This window comes from Myiozetetes cayanensis, unplaced genomic scaffold (assembly GCF_022539395.1).
Source record: "Myiozetetes cayanensis isolate MyiCay16 unplaced genomic scaffold, myiCay2020 scf34, whole genome shotgun sequence".
Classification (NCBI taxonomy): domain Eukaryota; kingdom Metazoa; phylum Chordata; class Aves; order Passeriformes; family Tyrannidae; genus Myiozetetes; species Myiozetetes cayanensis.
Window position 1 is genome coordinate 57455 of NW_026087566.1, and position 20580 is coordinate 78034.

General features: G+C 66.8%; 3 protein-coding genes across 4 annotated transcripts; all 3 read left to right on the plus strand.

The window, feature by feature from the left end:
* Positions 1-1726: 1726 nt before the first annotated feature.
* C1QL1 (complement C1q like 1) lies at positions 1727-8016 on the plus strand. Its single transcript, XM_050327563.1, is given in 3 exon segments — positions 1727-2091; positions 2094-2402; positions 7234-8016. Coding segments are annotated over 3 exon segments (738 nt in total). The 5' UTR covers positions 1727-1842; the 3' UTR covers positions 7414-8016.
* A 1992-nt stretch (positions 8017-10008) lies between these two features.
* On the plus strand, positions 10009-11253 carry FAM187A (family with sequence similarity 187 member A). Its single transcript, XM_050327558.1, has one exon. It carries the CDS (start codon positions 10009-10011, stop codon positions 11251-11253), a length of 1245 nt encoding a protein of 414 aa, XP_050183515.1.
* Positions 11254-15002: 3749 nt separating this feature from the next.
* Positions 15003-20029, plus strand: GFAP (glial fibrillary acidic protein). Of its 2 annotated transcripts, XM_050327557.1 has the most exons (9): positions 15003-15444; positions 15927-15987; positions 16486-16581; positions 16655-16816; positions 17085-17210; positions 17408-17628; positions 17769-17812; positions 18178-18263; positions 18564-18738. In XM_050327557.1, exons 1-9 carry the CDS (start codon positions 15044-15046, stop codon positions 18603-18605), a joined length of 1239 nt encoding a protein of 412 aa, XP_050183514.1. In that variant the 5' UTR covers positions 15003-15043; the 3' UTR covers positions 18606-18738. The 2 variants fall into 2 exon arrangements, with proteins under 2 accessions (XP_050183514.1, XP_050183513.1); XM_050327556.1 differs by having other exon boundaries at positions 16655-17210; positions 18564-20029.
* The last annotated feature ends 551 nt before the right edge of the window (positions 20030-20580 follow it).

Below are 20580 nucleotides of genomic sequence, written 5' to 3' on the forward strand. Positions count from 1 at the left end.
GGCCGTGCCACGCGGACGGGGTTGCCCAGGGTGACGAGGTGGCCTGGGGTGGTGGTCGTGCCACCCAATGTCCCGCAGCGATGAGGTGACCTGGGGCTGTGTCCCCGCCGTGAGGATGCAGTGGCCGAGACCAGGGATGTCCCCTGACCCTCCGATTGAGACGAGTGGCCTGATGCAACCAGGGTATGTCTGTCCCACCCTCCGTGACCCCGCCACGGCCACCCTGTCCCCATGCAGAGCCCCCTGCCCACCCGGGCCACCCCGTCCCCGCGCCGGCGGTGACTCACGCAGCCCGTGACCTCGCCGCGGCGTATTTTTAGGCGCTTGTTAAAAAGAAAGATAACGAGGAGCGGGGGGGATGGGGGGGGGGCGATGATAACGATGGAGAACAGAACCAGGAAAGCAGCTGGTGACATGATGGTGACAGCTTTGAGGGGGGGGGGGCACGGTGCTGGCAGTGCCCCCACCCCAAAATACTCTCCCCCCCCCCAGTCTCGTTATGCCCCCAGGAATAATTGCCTCCTTAAAGGCAGCTAATTGATTTGTGCTCGCTGATTAAAGCCTCCGCGGGAGCCCGGGGACACGCGGGGGCGATCGATGGCTGCCGAGCGTCCCCTTGGTCCCCCCCTCTTTTAGGGGGGTGGGAGTGTCTGTGCCCCGTGTGTCCCCCGGGGTTTGGGGACATTGCGTAGGTGTGGCATTGGAAGAGGGGATGCACTCCCAGTGTGGGTGTTATTTTTTTTGTGGGGGGGGGGCGATGACCCCATGGACCTCATAGGTGCCATTAGGGTTGATGCCACCTCGGTGTTGTCACCCGGGGCCACAGCGGGCGGCACTGGGAGTGGCCCCCGGGCTGCTCTCCGCCCGTGTGTCCGTGTCCCCCCCGCCTTCCCTGCGTCCTTCGCTCACCCCCGGCGCTGGCGGCGCCTGTCACTTGCCATCGCGTCCCGCTGTCCCCGCCGAGGCTGATGGAGATGGCAGGCGACGGAGCGGGCGCAGCAGCGTGTCCCCATGTCATGAGCCCGCCGGGGCTCAGCCCCCGGGCTGCCCGGCCACCCCCGCGGTGGCACCCGCGGCTGCCCCGTTGTCACCGTGGCCTGTGCCACCAGCGGTGACACCCCAGCCCACGGACCCCGCGGGTGACCGCGATGGATGCTCGGGCCACGTGGGGGTCACCTGGGCTTTCCCAAAGTGTGGGGCTTCTCCAGAGCGCGGAGGGAGGGGAAACTGAGGCAGGGAGGTGGGACGGCCCCTGGCTGTGCCGTGGGGACCATCCCGCGTGGGTGTCCCTTAGCGGGGTTATGGTTGGGGTTATGATTAGGGTTAGGGTGAGGTGACAGGTCCCAGGGGTGTCCCCAGCTCGAGGGATGCTCGGGGTTGGGGGTGGCATCGCGTGGGGACAGGGCGTGGCCAGGGGTGACCGAAGGGTCCCGACATCTTGGTGGGGGCGTCAGGGTGGGACCCGGGGTCCATCCACCCCCCTGCCTCAGTTTCCCTTCCCACGGAGCACCGGCAGTCGCGGGTGGGCGTGGCAGGGGCGTGTCCTGGGCGTGGTTAGCACCGACCACGGCCGCGTCCGGGGATGGATGGGCGTGGCCGTGGGCGTGGCCGTGGCCGGGTGGGCGTGTCCCGAGCGGGGTGGGCGTGTCCCGAGCGGCTCGGGGCGCACCGGAGCCAGCGGAGCTCACGGAGCCGCCGCCGCCGCCCCGAGCCCCCCCTGCCGCCGCCGCCCTGCTCCCCCCCGCCGGCACCATTCCCTCCCCCGGGCGCCAGCGCGCCCCGGCCGGGCGGCGGCTCAGCCTGGGCCGCAAAACTTTGCTGGCGGCCGCGGCGGGGGTGGTGATGGTGCTGGTGCTGGTGGTGCTCATCCCGGTGCTGGTGAGCTCCGCCGGGGCCGACGGCCGCTACGAGATGCTGGGCACCTGCCGGATGGTCTGCGAGCCCTACGGCCCCGCCGCCCCCCCGCAGCCCGCCGAGCGCGGCCCCCTCCCGCCGCCCTCCACGCTGGTGCAAGGTCCGCAAGGAAAACCGGGCAGACCGGGCAAACCGGGACCGCCGGGACCGCCCGGAGAACCGGGGCCGCCGGGGCCGGTGGGGGCGCGGGGGAAGCGGGAAGACCGGGACCGCCGGGATTACCGGGGCCGGGGGCTACGGGCGCGGTGAGCGCGGCCACCTACAGCACCGTGCCCAGGGTCGCCTTCTACGCCGGGCTCAAGAACCCCCACGAGGGCTACGAGGTGCTCAAGTTCGACGACGTGGTCACCAACCTGGGCAACAGCTACGACGCCGCCTCGGGCAAGTTCACCTGCGCCATCCCCGGCACCTACTTCTTCACCTACCACGTCCTCATGCGCGGCGGCGACGGCACCAGCATGTGGGCAGACCTCTGCAAGAACGGGCAGGTAAGGGCTGCCCATCCCGGCTCCCTGCGCGGCCACGGGAGCGATGCTGCCCCCGCAAGCACCGGAGAAGGGCTCTGGGTTCTTCCTCGGGGTGCCCCTTCCTTTTCCCGGCCCCAGCGATGCATCCTCTGGGTGCTCCATCCTCCTCCTGGCCTCAAGGATGCGCCTCCAAGGGTGCCACATCCTTCTCCCTTGTGCTGATGGTGGACTCTGGGTGCTTTCCCGGGGGGCCCCATTCTTTTCCCGACCCCAGGGATGCACCCGGTGGGTGCTCCATCCTTCTCCTGGCCCCAGGGACGAACCCTCAGGGTGCCACATCCTTCTCCCATGCTGATGATGGGCTCTGTGCGCTTCCCCAGGGGCCCCATCCTTTTCCCAGGCTCGGGAATGCCTCCCCAGGGTTTCACATCCTCCTCCCAGAGGCAATGATGGGCTCTGGGTGCATCCCTGGGGGGTCACAGCCTTCTCCCATCCACAGACATGCACCCCTGGGGTGCTTCATCCTTCTCCCAGGGGTGAAGATGGGCTCTGGCTGCACCCTGGAATGCCCTGTCCTTTTGCCAGGGATGTGCCCCCGGGATGCTCTGTCCCTCTCCTGGTGGCTCTGGGTGCGTCTCCAGCGTGCCACATCCATCTCCTGCCCGTGGATACGGAACCCCTGGGGTGCCCCGTCCTTCTCCCAGGGACATGGAGGACTCTGGGTGCACCCTGTCCAGCTCCCAGCCCTGGAGCTGCATCCTCAGCGTGCTCCGTCCCTCTCCCAGCCCCGGAGATGCTCCCTCGGGAGCATCCTTCTCCCAGTGACAGGCTCTGAGTGCCCCCCCCGGGGTGCCCTGTCCTGCTCGCTGCCCCAAAGGAGCACCCCTGGGGTGCCCCATCCTTCTCCCAGGGACAGGGACGTGCTCAGGGTGCCCCAAGCCCCTCCCATCCCCAAAACCGCTCCCCCGAGTGCCCCATCCCTGTCCCAGCGCTGGGGACAGTCACCACCCGCCCTGACATATCCCCAAGGGGTCCCCTCAATCCTTTCCTTGGCCCTGGAGATGTGTCCTGCTGTGCCTTGGGGTGCCTTAGGACACCCCCACAGCATCCCCGGGGTGCCCTGCCCCCCTTTCCCCCCCGGCCGTGCCATTGTCCCCGCTGGGGTCCCGGGGGAGGGAACAGGGACAATGTCTGCGGTGGCCTCGAGGGGGGCAGCGCCTGCCCCGCTTTTGGGGGGGGCTGCACCCCCAGCCCAGAGCTGGTTCTGCAGTTCCTGTGCCAGGGGAGATGTCCCCACCCCTGACCGGGCTGTGTGGGGACACCGAGGGGGGACACACATCCTTCCTTCCCCCTCCCCTCTCCCGCATCCCCCCGACTCCATCCAGCTGAACCTCCCAATCCCAAGACTCAGCCTTGCCCCCCCCGCGGTTTTCAGGTGCTCCTTTCCCATGCCATGGTCCCCCCCTCCCCCTCCGGCCACGACTCGAGGGACAAGACGCGGCAGTGACCCCCGAGCTGTCACCCGGGCTCCATTCCCTGGATGTCACCGCAGCCCGGCGTCCTCACCGGGATCCATCCCGTCCCACCCCGCTCCCGCTTCCCATCGCCGCCCCCGGCATCGCCCCCTGCGGTGCATCCTTATCCCGAGGATCTGGGACCCCGAATTAACCCAAAACTGAGTTTTCACCCCAAAAAGCAGCGCGGGGGGTGGGGGTAGGCAGGCGCCCTGTCACAGCCACTGAGCTTCACCCCTCGGCTCCGAGCCCTTCTGAGCGGGAGCAGGAGCTGCTCGGCAGCTTTTCTCCATTCAAACAGCTCAAATTTCCTTCTGTTGGGATTTTTTTTGTCTTCTCCCACCCTGCAGCCCCAAATTTTGGGGTGTCCCAGCGCCGCTTGGCACCCCTGGCTCTTCCTCCCAAGCAGCATCCGTGTAACTCAGCACTGAGCACCCCAAAAACTCACCACGACCCTTTTGCCTCCCCCAAACATATTTGGGGGCCACCCCAAATCTCCCCACCCCTCCAGCTCTGAGGGGTACCGATGTTCTTGGATAAATGGCCGGGAGCTGTGGAGCCCCTGGTCGAGAGGAGCCGCGCTCGGGCGGGTGATGCAGCTTAATTAACCGCTTGGTAATTACGGACAGGGCATCGCCGTGCCGATATCCGTGGCAAAGTTCCCCCCCAAAAATGCCCCAAATAATTTTAGAAATGGGGTTATTTAGGGGTTTGTTGCCAAAACATCCCTGCCCTGGCAGGCTGGGGGGAGCCTGCGGATAAGCATTGATCCGGCACCTTTGGAGGGAGTCAGGACTTGGGGGGCCCCCTCTGACCCCCAAATTTCCTCTGGATGCTGCCGGTTTGGGGACAGCCCATCACCCTGGTGTCAGGGCTGGAGTTAATGAGAGCCAGGGGAGCTGCTGCTGGTGGTTAATTAGCATTAATTATTATTTGTATTAGCCCGTAGCTGAGGCGAAGGGGCAGCGGGAGGGAGGAGATGGATGGACTGACAGATGGATGGACATGGGGGTGACACCGGGATGGCTTTGATCCCTGTGATGGGGCAAGGGCTGTCCATGGCTCAGGGAGGGTCACAGCCCCAGGGGACCCCAGTGGGGACAGTCCCCAAGGGCACACAGGGCAATCTGGGGGCACCCACTGCCCTGCCTGGGGGCCAGGGGGGCACCCACTGCTGCACCCAAGGGCCCTGAGGAGCACCCACTGCCCTGCCCAGAGGGTCTGGAGGGGGATCCCCCACTGCTGCGCTCAGGAGTGCTGGGAGGGGCACCCACCACCATGTCTGGGGGTCCTGGAGGGCTCCCGGGGCCGTGCCCGGGGATCCTGGGGGGCACCTACTACTGCACTTGGGGGCCTGGGGGGGCACCTGCTGCCACACCTTGAGGATCCTGGGCCATGGTGGCCACGGCTCGTGGGGCACAGGGCATGCCCCAGGCCCCAAGTGTCACTGGGAGTGGTTCGGCCTAGACATGGGAGCGCCTCGCTGCCCCCATCGCCCCCTGAAAGCCCTTGGGTACAGCCCACCCCCTCGGGGACCACCCCAGAGTGTCCCCAGGGCCGGGGACACCCCCAGCGCTGTCACTGGGGTGAGGGGCAGCGGGCACAGCACAGTCGGGGCTGGGGCTGCGTCACCCCCGTGGCTCCCACCCCGTGGCTGTGCCACGGGGAAACTGAGGCACGGAGCAGGACGAGGGGGGTGAGGCCATCGGGGGCGGGGGGTGGCAGCCCCCCCTCCTGTGCCAGCGCGGTGCCGGGAGCGGCTCAGCCCGGGCCCAGCGCTGCCATTTATCTTGCCTGGTTAGGGAAGGGCTGGCAGGCAAGCGGTGACGGGGCGGCTCCTTAACGAGGGAAGACGGATGGCACCGGGCGGCTCCGGCTGCCACGGGCGAGGGGGGGCCGTGGCAAGAACCCGGCACCAAACCCAGCTTTTCCTGGTTCTCCGGCTTCTTCCCCTCTCCTCTTCCCTGGGAGAGGCAGCGTCCCCTGGAGATTGCGGTGCTGGGACCGACGGAGATTCCCCGGGGATGGGGACGCTCGTGGTGGCGGGGCAGACACAGGGGGACAGTCCTGGTGGCGGCACGAGGCTGGGTGGGGTGAGAGCAAACCCTGTGGGATCCCCAGCCGGGCCATCAGTAGGTTCCAGAGTTAACAGCATCTGACCACGCCAGCGCTGCCCGTGGGCTCGGGGAGGAGCAGCAGACCCCAGGACCCCCGTCCTGCGGGGCAAAGAACAGGACTCCGTGGGCACAGCCCTCCCGTTCCCGCTGCTCCCGGAGCCCGGTGCTTGCCTGCCCGCCCGGCGCGAGCCAATTAAGAGCCGATTCTGGTCGGTCGTAATTAGCGGCACCTTCTCCCGGCGCAGCGCTTCTGCATTTCGCTGGGGATTTCACCAGCCGCCTTGTCACTGTCACCCAGCGCCGCGATCTCCCCGCGAGGCGCCGGCGGAGATTTGATTACCCAAAGAATTCTGCAGCGGCAGCGGGTCCAGCCGCGGAGCCGCTTCTCCAGGCGGTGACGGCTCCTCCGGCTCTGCCGGCACCTCCCGGCACCTCCCGGCTCCCAGGAAAGCTCTGTGGGGGGAGCACCCTGCCCCGCAGCGGGTTGGAGTCCGTGTGGTGGGGGGACTGGTGGGGTTTCAGCTCAGCCTTTCCACACGCTCGTGGTCCTTGTGCAGCTGGTGGGAAGCACTGGGGGATGTGCGGGATTCAGGGGGTTGGTTTGGGGCTGGGCCGGGAGATGGGGTCCTGTGTCCCAGGCACGGTCCTGTGTCCTGATCCAGAGATGGGGTCCGTGTCTGAGCCATGGTCCTGCATCCAAATCCAAAGCCAGAGTCCTGTGTCTGAGCTGGGGTCCTTCATCCAAACCTGGATCTGGGTTCCACGTTGGAGCTGTGGTCCCACATCTGAACTGGGAGCTGGGGTCCTGTGTCCTAGATGTGGTCCCACATCTGACTCTGGATCTGGGGTCTGTCCCTGAGCTGGGGTCCTGTCTGTGGGCCCTGGTCCCATGAGTGATCCGTGGTCCTGCATCCCAGCCCAGATCCGGGATCCCATGTCGGAGCTGTGGTCCCACATCAGAACACAGAGCTGTGGTCCTGCATCCGAATCCGAGTGCCACAGCACCACGTCCGTGCCACGGTCCCACACCCACACCCAGAGATGGTCCCTTATCTGTGCCCTTCGGGTCACGGAGAGGCTCTGGGGGATGCCCGGAGCAGCCTCGTCCATGCGGGACCTGTTCATCCACGGGTGGGGATCCAGGGGGGTGCAATCCCCTGGCTGCGGGTGAGCTGGGACCGGGGCGTGCCCTGAGCCGGTCCCGCGGTGTCCCCTGGGCAGGTCCGGGCCAGCGCCATCGCGCAGGACGCCGACCAGAACTACGACTACGCGAGTAACAGCGTCATCCTGCACCTGGACGCGGGGGACGAGGTGTTCATCAAGCTGGACGGGGGCAAAGCCCACGGCGGCAACAACAACAAGTACAGCACCTTCTCCGGCTTCATCATCTACTCGGACTGAGCCTGGACCCACGGCATCGCCCCCGGCACCCCTCCTGACCCCCCCAGCCCCGCGGCATCGCCCCTGGTACCCCTCCTGACCCCTCCAGCCCCACAGCATCCCCGTGCTGCGGTTCAGCCCCACGGCACCTCCGACCCCTCCTCCCCACGGCGTCCACTGTGCCGTGGTTCAGTTCCCTGCTGCCCCACAGCCCCCACGGCCTCCCCTCGCTCCCGCCCAGCCCCCCAGCATCCCCCTGCCATGGTCCTGCCCGGGGGTCCCCCCTGCCCGGTGCTCTCGGCTTCCCGCGGTGCCCCAAACGCCCTTTTTCCTATTACCTCACCCCACGGCTGCCAACTGAGGGCTTGGGGCTTCATAGGGTTTGGAAGGGGTCGAAAAAAGGTTGGGGGACCCCCCGCGCTGCCCCACTGCAACCCCCCCACCCGGCTGACCCTCCCTTGTCCCCCGGTGCCCCATCCCCGCTGTTCCCCCTCCCCGGGGCGGTGCCGGGGGTCTGACGGGGGGGTCCCGATGTACAGACGTGCAGTGCCCGCACGGCCCCGGGCTGGGGGGCTGCACTGGGGGACGGGGGGAGCCGCCGGCCTGCCCCCCCCCGGGGTGACAACATGGTAAAGCAGAGCTGTGACCTCTCCCCGTCTGCTGTCTGTGTCCCTGGTGTCCCCCGCCATGGGGATGGGGTCCTTCTGCCACCACCACCCCCCCAGGCCCTGCTTGGCTCATCCAAACCCAGCCAGGAGGGGCTTCCTGGCTCCAGGTGCTTGTGAGCCCTCTGCCACCTCCACTGAGGACACTGGGGGTGCCACCACTGCCACGTCCCTGTCCCCAGAGGCTGGGTGGCCTCCTGGAGGGGACACAGCATCGCCACTGTGAGGGGGGGGACACGGCCAGGCCACAGAGAGGCACCGGGACCCTCGGGCACACGCGCCGGTCCCGCTGCCTTGGCATGGGCAGGATGTGACCCAATTAGAGGTGACAGCGGGTGCCCAGGGCCAGTGGGCACATTTGGGGTGGCCAGGGTAGGGTCAGAGGATGGGAGCCCTAGGGACACGGGGGGTGTCCCCCAGGTGTGTGTGTGTCCCCAGGTGTGTCCATGTCCCCAGGTGTGTGTGTGTGTCCCCAGGTGTGTGTCCATGTCCCCAGGTGTGTGTGTGTGTGCCCCAAACCCTGGCAGTGGGTGCTGTTCCCCAGCACCAATCCCATCTGCAGGCGTGGAGGCAGCGGTGGGGCCGGGCTGTGGCCGCAGCCCCGAGCAGAAGGGCCACAGGCCCAGCGCGGGGGTCCCGGGACCCTCCAGGACCCCCCCGAAACCCCCCGGGCCCCCGTGGCTCTGCCCCGCCGCAGTGCCGGGAGCGGCCGGCAGGGGGCGCAGAGGGCTCTGAACTACAGATCCCGTAGTGCCTCGCGCGGGCCGCGGGACTGCAGCTCCCATGAGGCACCGCGCGGCGCTCGCGGGGTGCGGCCAATGGGGAGTCGGGAGGCGGAGCGGGACCAATCAGGACGCGGGGCGGGGCCTCGCGGCCCATTTAAAAGCGGCGGCGGGAGCGGAGGGGTCTCAATGTCTGAGGGAACGGGGTCCGGGGAGGGGCACGGTGAGGGAGAGCGAGCGTCTGTAAGTGCCTGGAGTGCGTGCCTGAGGGGCTGGGAGGGCACGGAGAGGGTGCAGGGCCCTGTGAGAGGGGCTTTGATGGCGTAAAGGGGGTGCAGAGCCCTCCGCGAGCGGCTTTGGGGGCTCACGGAGGGGTGCAGGGCCATAGGGGAGGCTTCTGTCCCCTCCCAGCCTGTGCACCCCGTAGTCTGGGGCCTCCCTGCTGTGTCCCAGTGCCCATCACCTGCCCAGACATCCAGGAATTGGCTGGGTGGGGGTGCCAGGGAGCTGTGGGCAGTGGCTCCGTGTCCTGGGGACGCTGGTGACAAGCAGGGGGATCCCTCAGGGTCTGCCTTGGGCCCAGGGCTCTTCAGCCTCTTCATCACCGGCACAGGCAGTGGGGGAGAGCCCACCCTCAGCACGCTGGCAGGTGACATGACAGAAGGACGGGGACATGCAGGGTGACCTGGAAAAGCTTGGGAAGTGGGACCACAACAACTTGACCAAGTTCACCAAGGCCAAGTGGAGGGGGTTGCACCTGGGCTGGGGCAATCCCAGGCATCAGCACAGACTGGGAGAAGGGCTGAGAGCAGCCCTGCAGAGAAGGACTTTGGGGGCTTTGCTGGAGGAAATGCTGGACAGGAGCCAGCAGCGAGCGCTGGCAGCACCGAAGGCCAAGTGCATCCTTGGTGTGCATCAAAAGAGGGGTGAGGGAAGGGATGGTCCTCCTCTACTCTGGGGGGTTGGTGTGAGATCATCTTTATGGTCTCCTGTCCAACCCAAGCCATTCCGTGACCCCCTGATTCCATAAGATGGCGGCAGTTCCATTGTTCCCATCACAGCTCCGCCGTGTCCAGGGACACAGGTGACAGGGCTCCAGAGCTGCTGAGGGCAGGAATGTTCCAGAGCGGGTGTCACAGAGGCCAGGCTGTCCCGGGGCAGGGGGTGGCTCCCAGCACATCCCTGGCTGTGCTGGGTGAGTTCTGCCGGAGCAGAGCCGGCCTGGAGCGATGGGGCCGAGCCTGCTGGGAGCCACCGTCCTCCTCTGCCTGGTGGGTGCCCTGCAGGCCTTCGCCATCGAGAAGAAAGGGGACGTGTTCAAGAAGACGGCGTGCCCCGCCTTCCTGACCTTCGAGAACGTCGCCTACCTGGCGGACATGACCTTCGAGCTGCCCTGCAAGTGCAAGCCCGAGGAGGTCTCCTCCGTCGTCTGGTACTTCCAGAAGAACCTGCGCGGCCGCGAGACCGCGGTGCTGACGGACTTCAACGGCACCGCGGTGCTGGACTCAAGCCACGTGCGCGCGGGCAGCGACCTCCTGAAGCGCTTCAGCATCCGCATGTTCAGCCTCATCGTGTTCCGGGCGCAGGGCAGGGACTCGGGGCACTACCTGTGCGGCTCCAAGGAAGGGCACCTCTTCTACGGCTACGACGTGGACGTGCAGCCCACGGAGCGCATCGCGGTGGCCTTCCTGGACAGCGGCCAGCACGTGCAGGACGACTACGCGGCCGAGGAGTTCAGCCTCTTCACCACCTTCTGGGACTGGAGCGGCTGCGACCGCTGCGGGGTGCGGGGGGAGCAGCGGCGCATCGGGCTGTGCTACGTGCAGAGCGCCCAGCTCAGCCCCCGCTACCGCACCTCGCTGCCCAACGTCACGTCCTGCGGCTCCCGGGCCGTGCCCGCGCGCTTCCCGCGCCTCCTGCGCCTCCGCAGCCCCGAGGTGGCCGTGAGGAGCTGCCTGGCGCCCTGCCCGCCCAGGGAGGAGCCCAAGGAGGGCGTCCGGTCCATCTCCAACATCGTCTACAGGTTCGGGGAGAAGCCCGACGTGCCCCGCGTGCCCATCCAGTACCACAGCCAGCCCTCCCGCACGGACCTGGTGATCGCCTGCCCGGGGGCCCGCCCGGAGCACACCGTGGGCTGGGACAAGGACTCGCTCCGGCTCTACCGCTCCCAGTACCTCGTGGGGGTCGGGAAGGGCATGAGGGTCTTCATCGACCACGGGAACCACCTGCACATCCTGCGGGTGCGCAGGAGAGACAGGGGCACCTACTTCTGCTGGAGGGACGGCCAGATGGTGGCGGGGTTCCGGCTCAGCGTCACCTTCCCGGTCCAGCGCCGGCGCAGCCCCGCCGACCCCGAGTCCATCTTTGTCATGAGGGCCGTGGGCATCGGCTTCGGGGTCATCACCGGCGTCTTCTTCCTCGCCCACCTGGGCCGCTGCTGCTGGTGGGCGCTCAGGAAACCGGCCAGGCTGTAGTGCCTCCCCTCCAGGGCGCTCTTGGAAATCTCCGGTGTTCTGACCGGTTCTTCTTGGCTTTCGACTTTTCAAAAGGAAAAATGTTTTTTAGGTCAAGCCTGGTGATTAAATGTCTCTGGTTCTCGGGCTGTTTTGAACTCGCCCATCTCAGCGCAGAGGCAGGAGTTGATGTTTGAGGCAGACAGCACAGGGGCAGCACGGAGCCCTCTCCCAGGCTGGGGCAGTGCAGCTCCTCAGCCTCCTCCAGGCTCCAGGGCCCTCCAGGGAGCCCAGGGTGGCTGCAGGGGACACAATCTGCGCTCAGGAGGATGAGCCAAACACTCGGAGGTGACACGAGGAGCAAAGCCAGGGAAGGGATGTGGCAGGAAGGGACGGAGCTACAGGAAACACTCAGCACCTCCCACACTTGGTGAAGGGGTGAGTAGGACTGTTTGGGTCCCTAAAGGGCAACACACCTGCCCAGAGTCCAAAAGGGCCCACACATGGAGGCAGCCCCAGCCCTGATTCTCCCTCTGGACTTTGCCCCCCAACTCAGCCCCCAGACCTTGCAGAACCCCCAGGGAGGTACCAGCCGAGCCCTTGGTGCTAAGCCCAGGGCTGGTGCAGGCCAGGGGGGACACAGCCACCAACCTGTGGTAGTACTGCTCCCTGCCTTCCCTGATGGATCCCTAAAAATCTTCCAGGAGAACCAAACATGCCTCCCCCATCACCCTATAACACCCCCAGCCCCCCCAGGAACCGCCCCTGCAGGGACTGGAGCTGTCTCACAGGTGCTGGGAGCTGGGCACTGCTCCCGTGTCCGCACCAACACGTGGTTGGTTTGTGGGGAGGCAGAGCCAGCAGCGGGCAGGGCAGGATTCCAGCACAGCTCAGGGATTTGTGGCAGGCAGGAATCCAATACCCACCAATGAGCAGCTGGGAGCTGCTGGAAAAGCATCCAGACACCTGGACTGCTCCCTGCAAGCAGCACCAGGTCCAGGCTGCAGTGACAACCAGAGCCTCTGTGTGCTGGGACTGAAATCCACTGGCAGGTCTGCAGCAGGAGCAGGGGAGCACATGGACAGAGCCCCTGGGGAGCACAGTTCCCAGCTCAGGGCCGAAGGGCACAGCCCTGGCACTGGGGCCAAGGCATCCAGCAGATCCACGTGGCAGCCTGGGGTCACATCTGCTGCCAGTCTGGAGCTGTGCAGGGCCACCCTGGGATGTCAACCCCCCGTGTCCCCAGGACACGCAGCCACTCTCAGTGCCGGTGCAGGCACAGCACAGTTTCAGGCTGGGTGGTTTTTGGGGTGCTGTTGTGTCCCCCCAACCCCCACAGCTCTTTGGGGGCTTCCAAAATAAATCCCAGGCTCCACTGAGCCCCCCCAGCCCAGGAGCTGATGGGGCAGGAGCTCCTGCAAGGATCTGAGGTTCAGCTGGGGGTGCAGCAGTGCAGAGGGAGCCCCAGGCTGGACGAGGCCTGCTCCCACTCCCTCACTGTGCCAACTCTGGCCAGTGACCCCTCAGAACCCCATGAACCCCCTCTGGGCCCCCACAGCCTCCCCTAGGACAGCACTGTCCCCTCTGTGCCCTCTTAGCCCCTCTCACGACCTGACACCCCCTAAAGCCACAGCCTCCCCTATTGCCCTGCACCCCCTTTTGGTTCCTAAAGCCCCTCTCACAGCCCTCCAACCTCTTTGGGCCCCCCCAGCCCCCTCCCACAACCCTGCTCCCCTCTCTGGGCTCCCACAGCAGCTCCCGTGGGAGGAGCTGGGGTTCTGGAGCAGCTCCCAGCTAAGCTGGGCTGGAAAAGGTGACCACGGGTGGCAGGAGCAGCAGCGGGATGTGGGACAGCTCCGGGTGTGCCGCTGTCCCCCGGGAACAGGGGTCACCGGCTCCTCCTGCCCCTTCCCTGCCTGGCAGCGGCTCCTCTCACCTCTGTCCTCTTCCGCCTGGAAGCTTCTCATTAACACTCGCAGCTCGTTTGTCTCATTAAGGGGGGGCCGGGGAGGAGGAGGAGGAGGGGGGAGAGCCCAGCTCTGCCTCCCGCGGCCGCCAGCACTGGCAGCTTCCCGTGCTTTGATCCCGCTGCGTGGGAGCCGGGAGAGGATCAATCCCTGGGGAGCAGCGGGGGCTCACAGAGGACCCCAAAGCCCCCGCTCTGTCTCCCCGTGAGGGGTGGAGGGCCCCTGTCAGCAGGGCTGTCACACAGCGCGTGTCCCCAGGGACGCCACCGTTCTGGCTGGGGACACCAAGCGCCACCGTGGGATGTGTGGGTGCCCCCAAACTGTGGGCAAAGCCCTGCCTGTCGCGGGTGACACCGGCCCAGGACAGCTGGGGGGACACGGGGCTGGCTGGGGACGAGGAGCTTCTGGGCATTCCAGGGGGATGTGGCATCTGCCCCCGTCCCACCAGTCTTGTCTCCAGTGGCTCTGGGGCCTTCCAAATTGCTCCCACAGCCCTTCCCACTGGCCACTGTCGGTGGCCCGGCGAAGGTGGCTCCGGGCCGGCCACGTGTCCCCGTCCCGCAGAGGGCAGGAGCTTTTCCCGGCCATCGGCTGCCACCTGCTGCCAGCAGCAAGGCTGTCCCCATCCCTGTCCCTGTCCCCATCCTTACAGCAGCATCCCAGGGACCCCCCTGCCCCGCAGCTTCACCCCAGCTCCCTCTCCGGGCACCCACCCCGGTGCCCCAAAACACGCCCATCCCCTGCATGGGCTGTCCCCAAGGCCCATCCACGTCCCAGTTTGTGGCCAGGCCGCCGTGGCTGGGAGGGGACAGGGCTGGCGGTGGCCCCGTGCCCGTCCTGGATCCATCCCGCCGTGTTTCCCGGCACTGCCGTGCCTGGCACAAAGGCCCCCTCCAGGCCGGGCCGGGCAGACGCGGCTCCGGCCCCGCACAAAGCCCCTTTCAGCCGCCGGGGAAAGCCCCTGGCACCCGGCCCTGGCTCTCACCGCTCCCTGCCATGGGCCAGCAGGGGCAGAAGGGGCAAAAGATCCCCCAAACTGAGTGTGTGTGTGGATGGTGACATGGTCGTGCACACACAGCTATGGTGGGATGAGTCCCTCTGGATCTGGGATGGGGATGGAAGTCCTGAGTCCTGCCCAGGCTCCAGGGCCACCAGGCAGTGCTCCCACAGACCCAGCTTGTGCTCATGTGTTCATGTGTGTGCCCATGTTTACATGTGTGTCGTGTGTGCATGTGTGTGTGTGCAGCTCTGGGTGTGTCCCGTGTGTGTGTTCACACGTGTTCAGGGGGAGCAGCACACGTGTGTATCTGTGCACACTGTGTGTGCACCCACGTGCACGCCATGTGCGTGCACTGCCCGTGGGCTGCGTGTCTGTGGACACGGACAGACACGTGTGTGCCTCTGCAGGTGTCTGTGTGCACGTGTGTGCCTGTGCGTGTGGATGTGTAGGTGACCCCCCACGTGCATGGCCGGGTCTCACCCGTACACGTGTGCAGATCTCCCCCGCAGCACCCACGGCACCGCACCCAGCCTGGCTCCCACGCCCACCCGCTGGCTGCCCTGTGGGTGAACTTGCCCCCCTAAACCCCGGGGGGAGGGCAGGGGGAGGGCAGGGGGCTGTGCCACGCTGCCCGGGCCGGGTGCCAGGGCACAGACACCCCTGCCCGGCGCCACGGCCTGGTTTGTGCCAGCCCAGCAGCTCCCTGGCCGGCGGCCAGCGCGGGGGTACCCAGCGGGACGGGGGCTCCGGGCTCCATAAAAACCCTCGGCAGGGCACGTCACACCCAGCCCCGGGCATGCAGAACCCGTCCTCCCACAGCCACCGCTTCAGCCCTGCCGCCCCCATGCACCGGGTGCCCCCTGCCAGCCCCCCAGCCCGGCCCCGGGCACCCCGCAGCACCCACCCCGCAGCCAGGCTGGGCTCGGGCACGATGGACTTCTCGCTGGCCACGGCGCTCAACCTGGAGTTCCGGGAGACGCGCACCAGCGAGAGGGTGCAGATGATGGAGCTCAACGACCGCTTCGCCGGCTACATCGAGAAGGTGCGGCTGCTGGAGCAGCAGAACAAGGCGCTGGAGCTGCAGCTGAGCCGGGCGCGGGACCGGGAGCCCTCCCGCCTGGGGGACGTGTACCGGGAGCAGCTGCGGGACCTGCGGAGCCGCGTGGAGCAGTTGGGCACCGCCAAGGCCCGGCTGGAGATCGAGAGGGACAACCTGGCCCAGGACCTCGGCAGCCTCCAGCAGAAGTAAGGCCCTGTCCAGCTGGGGCTGGTTTTGGGGGACCAGGGTGGCCATCAGATCCAAAGTGGCAGCAGGGAGCAGGATGGCCACCGGGACGGTGATCAGGCTCATCCTGGGGACCACGGTGGTGATGGGGATGGTGATGTCATGGGGACCATGGTGGTGGCAAGGAGCAGGGTGACCCCTGGGACCAGGATGGGGACTGGGGGGTACCCAGGGATCAGGGTGACCACAGGAGCAGGGTAGCACTGGAGACCAGGCACTGACGTGCACCAGGCTGGGGGGGGGACCAGGGTGACCCCTGGGAAGATTGTGGGATGGTGGGGGGGTGTAGGATGGGTACAGGCACTGACAGGGGGTTTGGGTGGGTGCTGGTGCTGTGGGGCTGTGTTTGCACAGGTGGGTCTGTCCGTGCAGAGAGTGACAGGTCCCGGTGCTGGAGGGGTCCCGGTGCCACACACGTAACGGTGCCCCTGCTCCGGCACAGGCTGCAGGACGAGGTGACCCTGCGGCTGGAGGCCGAGAGCAACCTGACTGCCTACAGGCAGGTGAGGGCAGGGGACACATCCTGCACTGCAGGGGTTCGGCTCCGTCTTGTCCTCTCCTTGAGATGGGCAGGGATGGGGAGGGGATGGGCAGGAGCAGGCAGTGAGGGACTGGGAGATGTTACAATCGGCAGAGAGGGGCAGGGATAGGGCAGGGATGGGGCAGGGATGGGCAAGGATGGGCAGAAAAGGGGTGGGGATGGGCAGGAGCAGGCAGTGAGGGACTGGGATGTGTTATGATGGGCAGAAAGAGGCAGGAATGGAACAGAGATGGGGTAGGAATGGAACAGAGATGGGGCATGAATGGAGCAGGGATGGGGCATGAATGGAGCAGGGATGGGCAGGAGCAGGGAGTGAGGGACTGGGAGATGTTACAGTGGGCAGAAACAGGCAGGGCTGGGCGGGAGAGGGCAGGAATGGACTGGGCCAGGCAGCTCAGGAGGGAGCAGACTCAGGGGGGCCCAGCCTGGGACTGTCCCTCGTGTCCCCCCACGGTGACAGGACGTGGACAACGCCACCTTGGCTCGCCTGGACCTGGAGCGGCGCGTGGGGACCCTGCAGGACGAGATCGCCTTCCTGTGCAAGGTCCACGAGGAGGTAACCCTGCCCAGGGGGAGCTGGGGGGTGCTGGGGCTTGGGGGGGGCTGTGCTGACCCCCTGTTCCCCCCAGGAGCTGCGGGAGCTGCAGGAGCAGCTGTCCCAGCAGCGGGTGCAGGTGGAGGTGGACGCCAGCAAGCCCGACCTGACAGCCGCCCTGCGCCACATCCGCAGCCAGTACGAGGCCGTGGCTGCCAGCAACGCCCAGGAGGCAGAGCAGTGGTACAAGTCCAAGGTGCAGAGCCAGCTGGTGGCCCCATGGAGGGGTGCCCTGGCTGTGTCCCCCCTGGAATGTCACCTGCTGGAGGCTGCGGTTGCTCACCCGTGGTTGGGTGGCGGGGAGGGGGTTTGGGATCTCCAAAACCGTGTCAGGGATGTTCCTCCGTGTTCCCGGGGCTGTGTCCCTCCTGTGGAGCACGGCAGGGTCGCGTCCCCAGGCCGTGTGCCAGCAGGACACACCCCAGTGTGTGGTGCCATGCCATGGCACGTGTCCCTGTCCCAGCTTCGAGGACCTGACGGATGCGGCCGCCCGGCAAAGCGAGGCCCTGCGCGCCGCCAAGCACGAGGCCAACGAGTACCGGCGCCAGCTGCAGGCGCTCACCTGCGACCTGCAGGCCCTCAGGGGCTCGGTAGGTGATGGCCATGAGGGGCAAGAGGGGGGACACGGCCTTGGGGAGCTGCCACCACCACGGGAACCCCAGTGGGACACCACCCAGTGCTGGGGAACGGCGGCTCCTCAGGGGTGGGAGACGGGCACGGGGATGAGCCCCCAGCTCCTGGGAGAAGGTGGCCATGGAGGGCGTCACAGCCCCTCGTGGCCCCCCAGAACGAGTCCCTGCAGAGGCAGCTGCGGGAGCTGGAGGAGCGCCACGCCCTGGAGACGGCCGGCTACTGGGACACGGTGGCACGGCTGGAGGAGGACACCCAGAGCCTCAAGGAGGAGATGGCCCGGCACCTGCAGGACTACCAGGACCTGCTCAACGTCAAGCTGGCCCTGGACATGGAGATCGCCACGTACCGCAAGCTGCTGGAGGGCGAGGAGAGCAGGTGATGGCACTGCAGGGGCTCCGAGTCCTCGTGGTCCCTCGGGGGTCCCATCCTCCAGCCCCCTGCCCCAGCCCCGGGCAGGTGGAGCTGGGGGGCAGCAGGACCCCCTGCTCTTCCCAACGGCCCCGTTGGTCCTGCAGGATCACCATCCCCGTGCAGAGCTTCTCCAACCCGCAGGTCCGAGGTGAGGCTGTGGGGTGGGGGGTGGGGGCAGGATGGTGGCATGAGCAGGGGTGGTTTCTGGGGGCTCTGTGGCAGGAGATGCCGCCCAGGCCATCCCTGCCCCATCCAGAGGGACTGGGAAGTTTTTCTCTGAATCTCAAGGAACCAGGGCTCCTGGTTCTCCCAGGATGAGGGGACGAGGGTGCCAACCATGTCCCTGAGGCCAACACTGTCCCTGAGGCTGGTCGTGTCCCCAGGGCCACTGCCTCCCAAGGTTCAGGGTTTTCCAGCCCAATCCATTTACTTTGGGCCTCTCCACCTGGTCGTGGCTGGAAGGGCCACACCCTGGCCATGGTGTCACTGCCTTGTCCTGGCCTTGTCCCCCAGACACCAGCCTGGCCACCAAATCCGTGCCAGAAGCCCACGTGAAGAGGAGCATCGTGGTCAAGACCGTGGAGACCCGAGGTGGAGAGGTGGGAAATCCTCATCCTCGTCACCCACGCTCCACCCCCACCTCCCCACGGGCTGTCCCCCAGAAACCTGTGCGTGGGGCCACCATCCCTGAGCCCCAGGAGCAGCCCGGGCAGGGAGTGATCCCAGTGATCCCCAAGAGCACGGCCTGGCTGAGCCTGGCAGCTCACAAAGAACACAGCTCCCTGTCACCTGTGTCCCCATCCCTATTCCCGTCCCCACCCTCGTTCAGAGCCCCGGCAGGCTCAGCCGGGAGCGGAGCCTGAGCCTGGCGTGATGGTCCCTCCCTCCCCCGGCTCCAGGTGCTCAAGGAGCCCAAGCAGGAGCACCAGGAGATGCCGTAGGGCGGAGGATCCGGAGCTCCGCAGGGCCCGCCCGACGCTGCGAGGGAGCCCCGTGGGCGGGCACAGGGGACGGGAGGAGCCGGCGGTGCCTCGGGTGGGGCATCTCCCTCCGCCGCACCCCTCGCCTCTCCCACCTCACCCCGTGCCCAGGGACCCCTGGCAGCCCGTTTGGGGCTGGCAGGGAGCGGGCACTGTGTGGGGCGGGGCTGGGCAGCGCCCGGGATGGGGGGTGAGGAGATCCGGGCAGAGCCAAACTCCCCCACGGGATCCCGCCACGTTCCCACGGCACGGGGTGCCGGCGGTTTTGGGGCTGTTCCAGCCTCGCCCCGGGTCTCCAGCTGTGCCAATGGAGAGGGTCCATCCTGTTTGGATCTCCGTGCACCGGGTTGGATGAGATGGTGGAGCCAAGAGCATCTTCCTGCACCCACCTTGCTGCCCTCTCTGGTCTGGGAGACCCCCTGGGTCTCCCCAGCGCACCCTGACCCCCAGCACCCTTGGGTGGGGGGCTGCAGAGTGCAGGGCACCCGCTGGAGAGGGACAGGGGTCGCTGAGCTCAGCTGAGAGGCAGGGGCAGGAAAGTGGGGAGGATGGGGAGGCAGGGGAGGAGGAAGAGGACAGTGGAGAAGCAAGATGCTCTCAGGATGGTGTCAGAGGGTGATGAAATGGGGATCAGGAGGGGCTCCTGGGGGTGTCCAGGGTGGTTTGTGGGGGCAGAGTGGGCTGGGTGGCCTCAAGAGCTTCTCCTGGCACGGAGCCATGGCCCTGTCCTGACCCCCACACCGGGTGTCTGCCACCAGGGTGTCCCCAACACTGAGACCTGAGGGGCTCGTGGTGAGTGTGACCCCTGGCCCTGCACCTGGGGGTCCCACACAGGGGAAAATGGAGAGAAAGGGGGTGCAGAGGAGGAGGAAGATGTTGGGGGCTCTCACAGATGGAGCCATCCGTCCTGCCTGTCCCACCCGGGCTCACACTGTGGAGATCCCTTGTCCCAGATCCTGTCCCCTCCCCCAGACCAGCACACACCCGGCAGGGCCATCGCCCAGCCCCACTCCCACCTTCACTGCAGCCACTGACCACGAGCAGAGCCTTCCCTGACATCACCTGACACGGGAGCAACAACCCAGCAGCACCTCCTGTGCCCTGCCAGCCCCCAAAGACACATCCCTGTCCTTGGATCCACCCCCTCATCCCTCTGTCCCCCTCATCCCTCTGTCCCCCTCGTCCCCCAGCTCAGCTTTGCTTTGCTCCAGCTCCAGAAAGGCCATTCCCGAGGCAGGAGATGTTAGAGGAGCCCAGGGTGGTGCCCAGGGTGGGAACCCAGGGGGAATGCAGTGTGGCCCCCACGAGCAGCCTCCCTTGTGATTAATTTACACACTAACGCCTGTCGCAGCTCGGGGGGAGCAATAAAGCTACTGAACACTCTGCTCGTGCCTGAATCCACCTCTCTGCAGCCAAGCCACGGGGTTTGGGGGTTATCTGGGTCCTTGGGGGACCCAAGGAGCTCAGTGCTGTGTGGGGATGTGCTCAGGGCTGAGCCCCACAGCAGGACACGCTGCAGGGACCAACACCCACGAGGGACCGAACACGGAGAGGGGAGCAGGGATAACACCCTGAGCTGAGCCAGGCAGGGGGGTGGGACAGACCCCCTTCCCAGGAGGGGAACAGGGATCTGCTCGGGCTTCTCCACCCTCCCAGGAAGCTCCTGGGGGGATCCTCTGCAGCTGTTGGGGCTGAGGATGGATTTGGGATCCTGCACATCATCGACACGGTTCAAGTGCCAGGGCATCGTTGGGACCCTCAGTGCCCTCCTGGGCAGTGACTGTTGTCTTGGGAATGCTGCAATCCCCAAGCCACATCCTTGGGAAAAGGGGATGAGCCCAGTGGGGATGTCCTGCTCCACACTGAGGAATGTGTGGCCACCAAAACCCTGCAGAGATGCCACCACCTTTGGGGGATGCACAAAATAACACTGGCA

Excerpts from the sequence above, each read along its gene's own strand:
- GFAP (XM_050327556.1), top strand. The coding sequence starts at position 15,044 with ATGCACCGGGTGCCCCCTGCCAGCCCCCCAGCCCGGCCCCGGGCACCC. Across the intron at positions 15,445-15,926 it reads CTCGGCAGCCTCCAGCAGAA|GCTGCAGGACGAGGTGACCC; the intron begins GTAAGGCCCTGT and ends GCTCCGGCACAG. Across the intron at positions 17,629-17,768 it reads CTGGAGGGCGAGGAGAGCAG|GATCACCATCCCCGTGCAGA; the intron begins GTGATGGCACTG and ends TTGGTCCTGCAG.
- FAM187A (XM_050327558.1), top strand. The coding sequence starts at position 10,009 with ATGGGGCCGAGCCTGCTGGGAGCCACCGTCCTCCTCTGCCTGGTGGGT.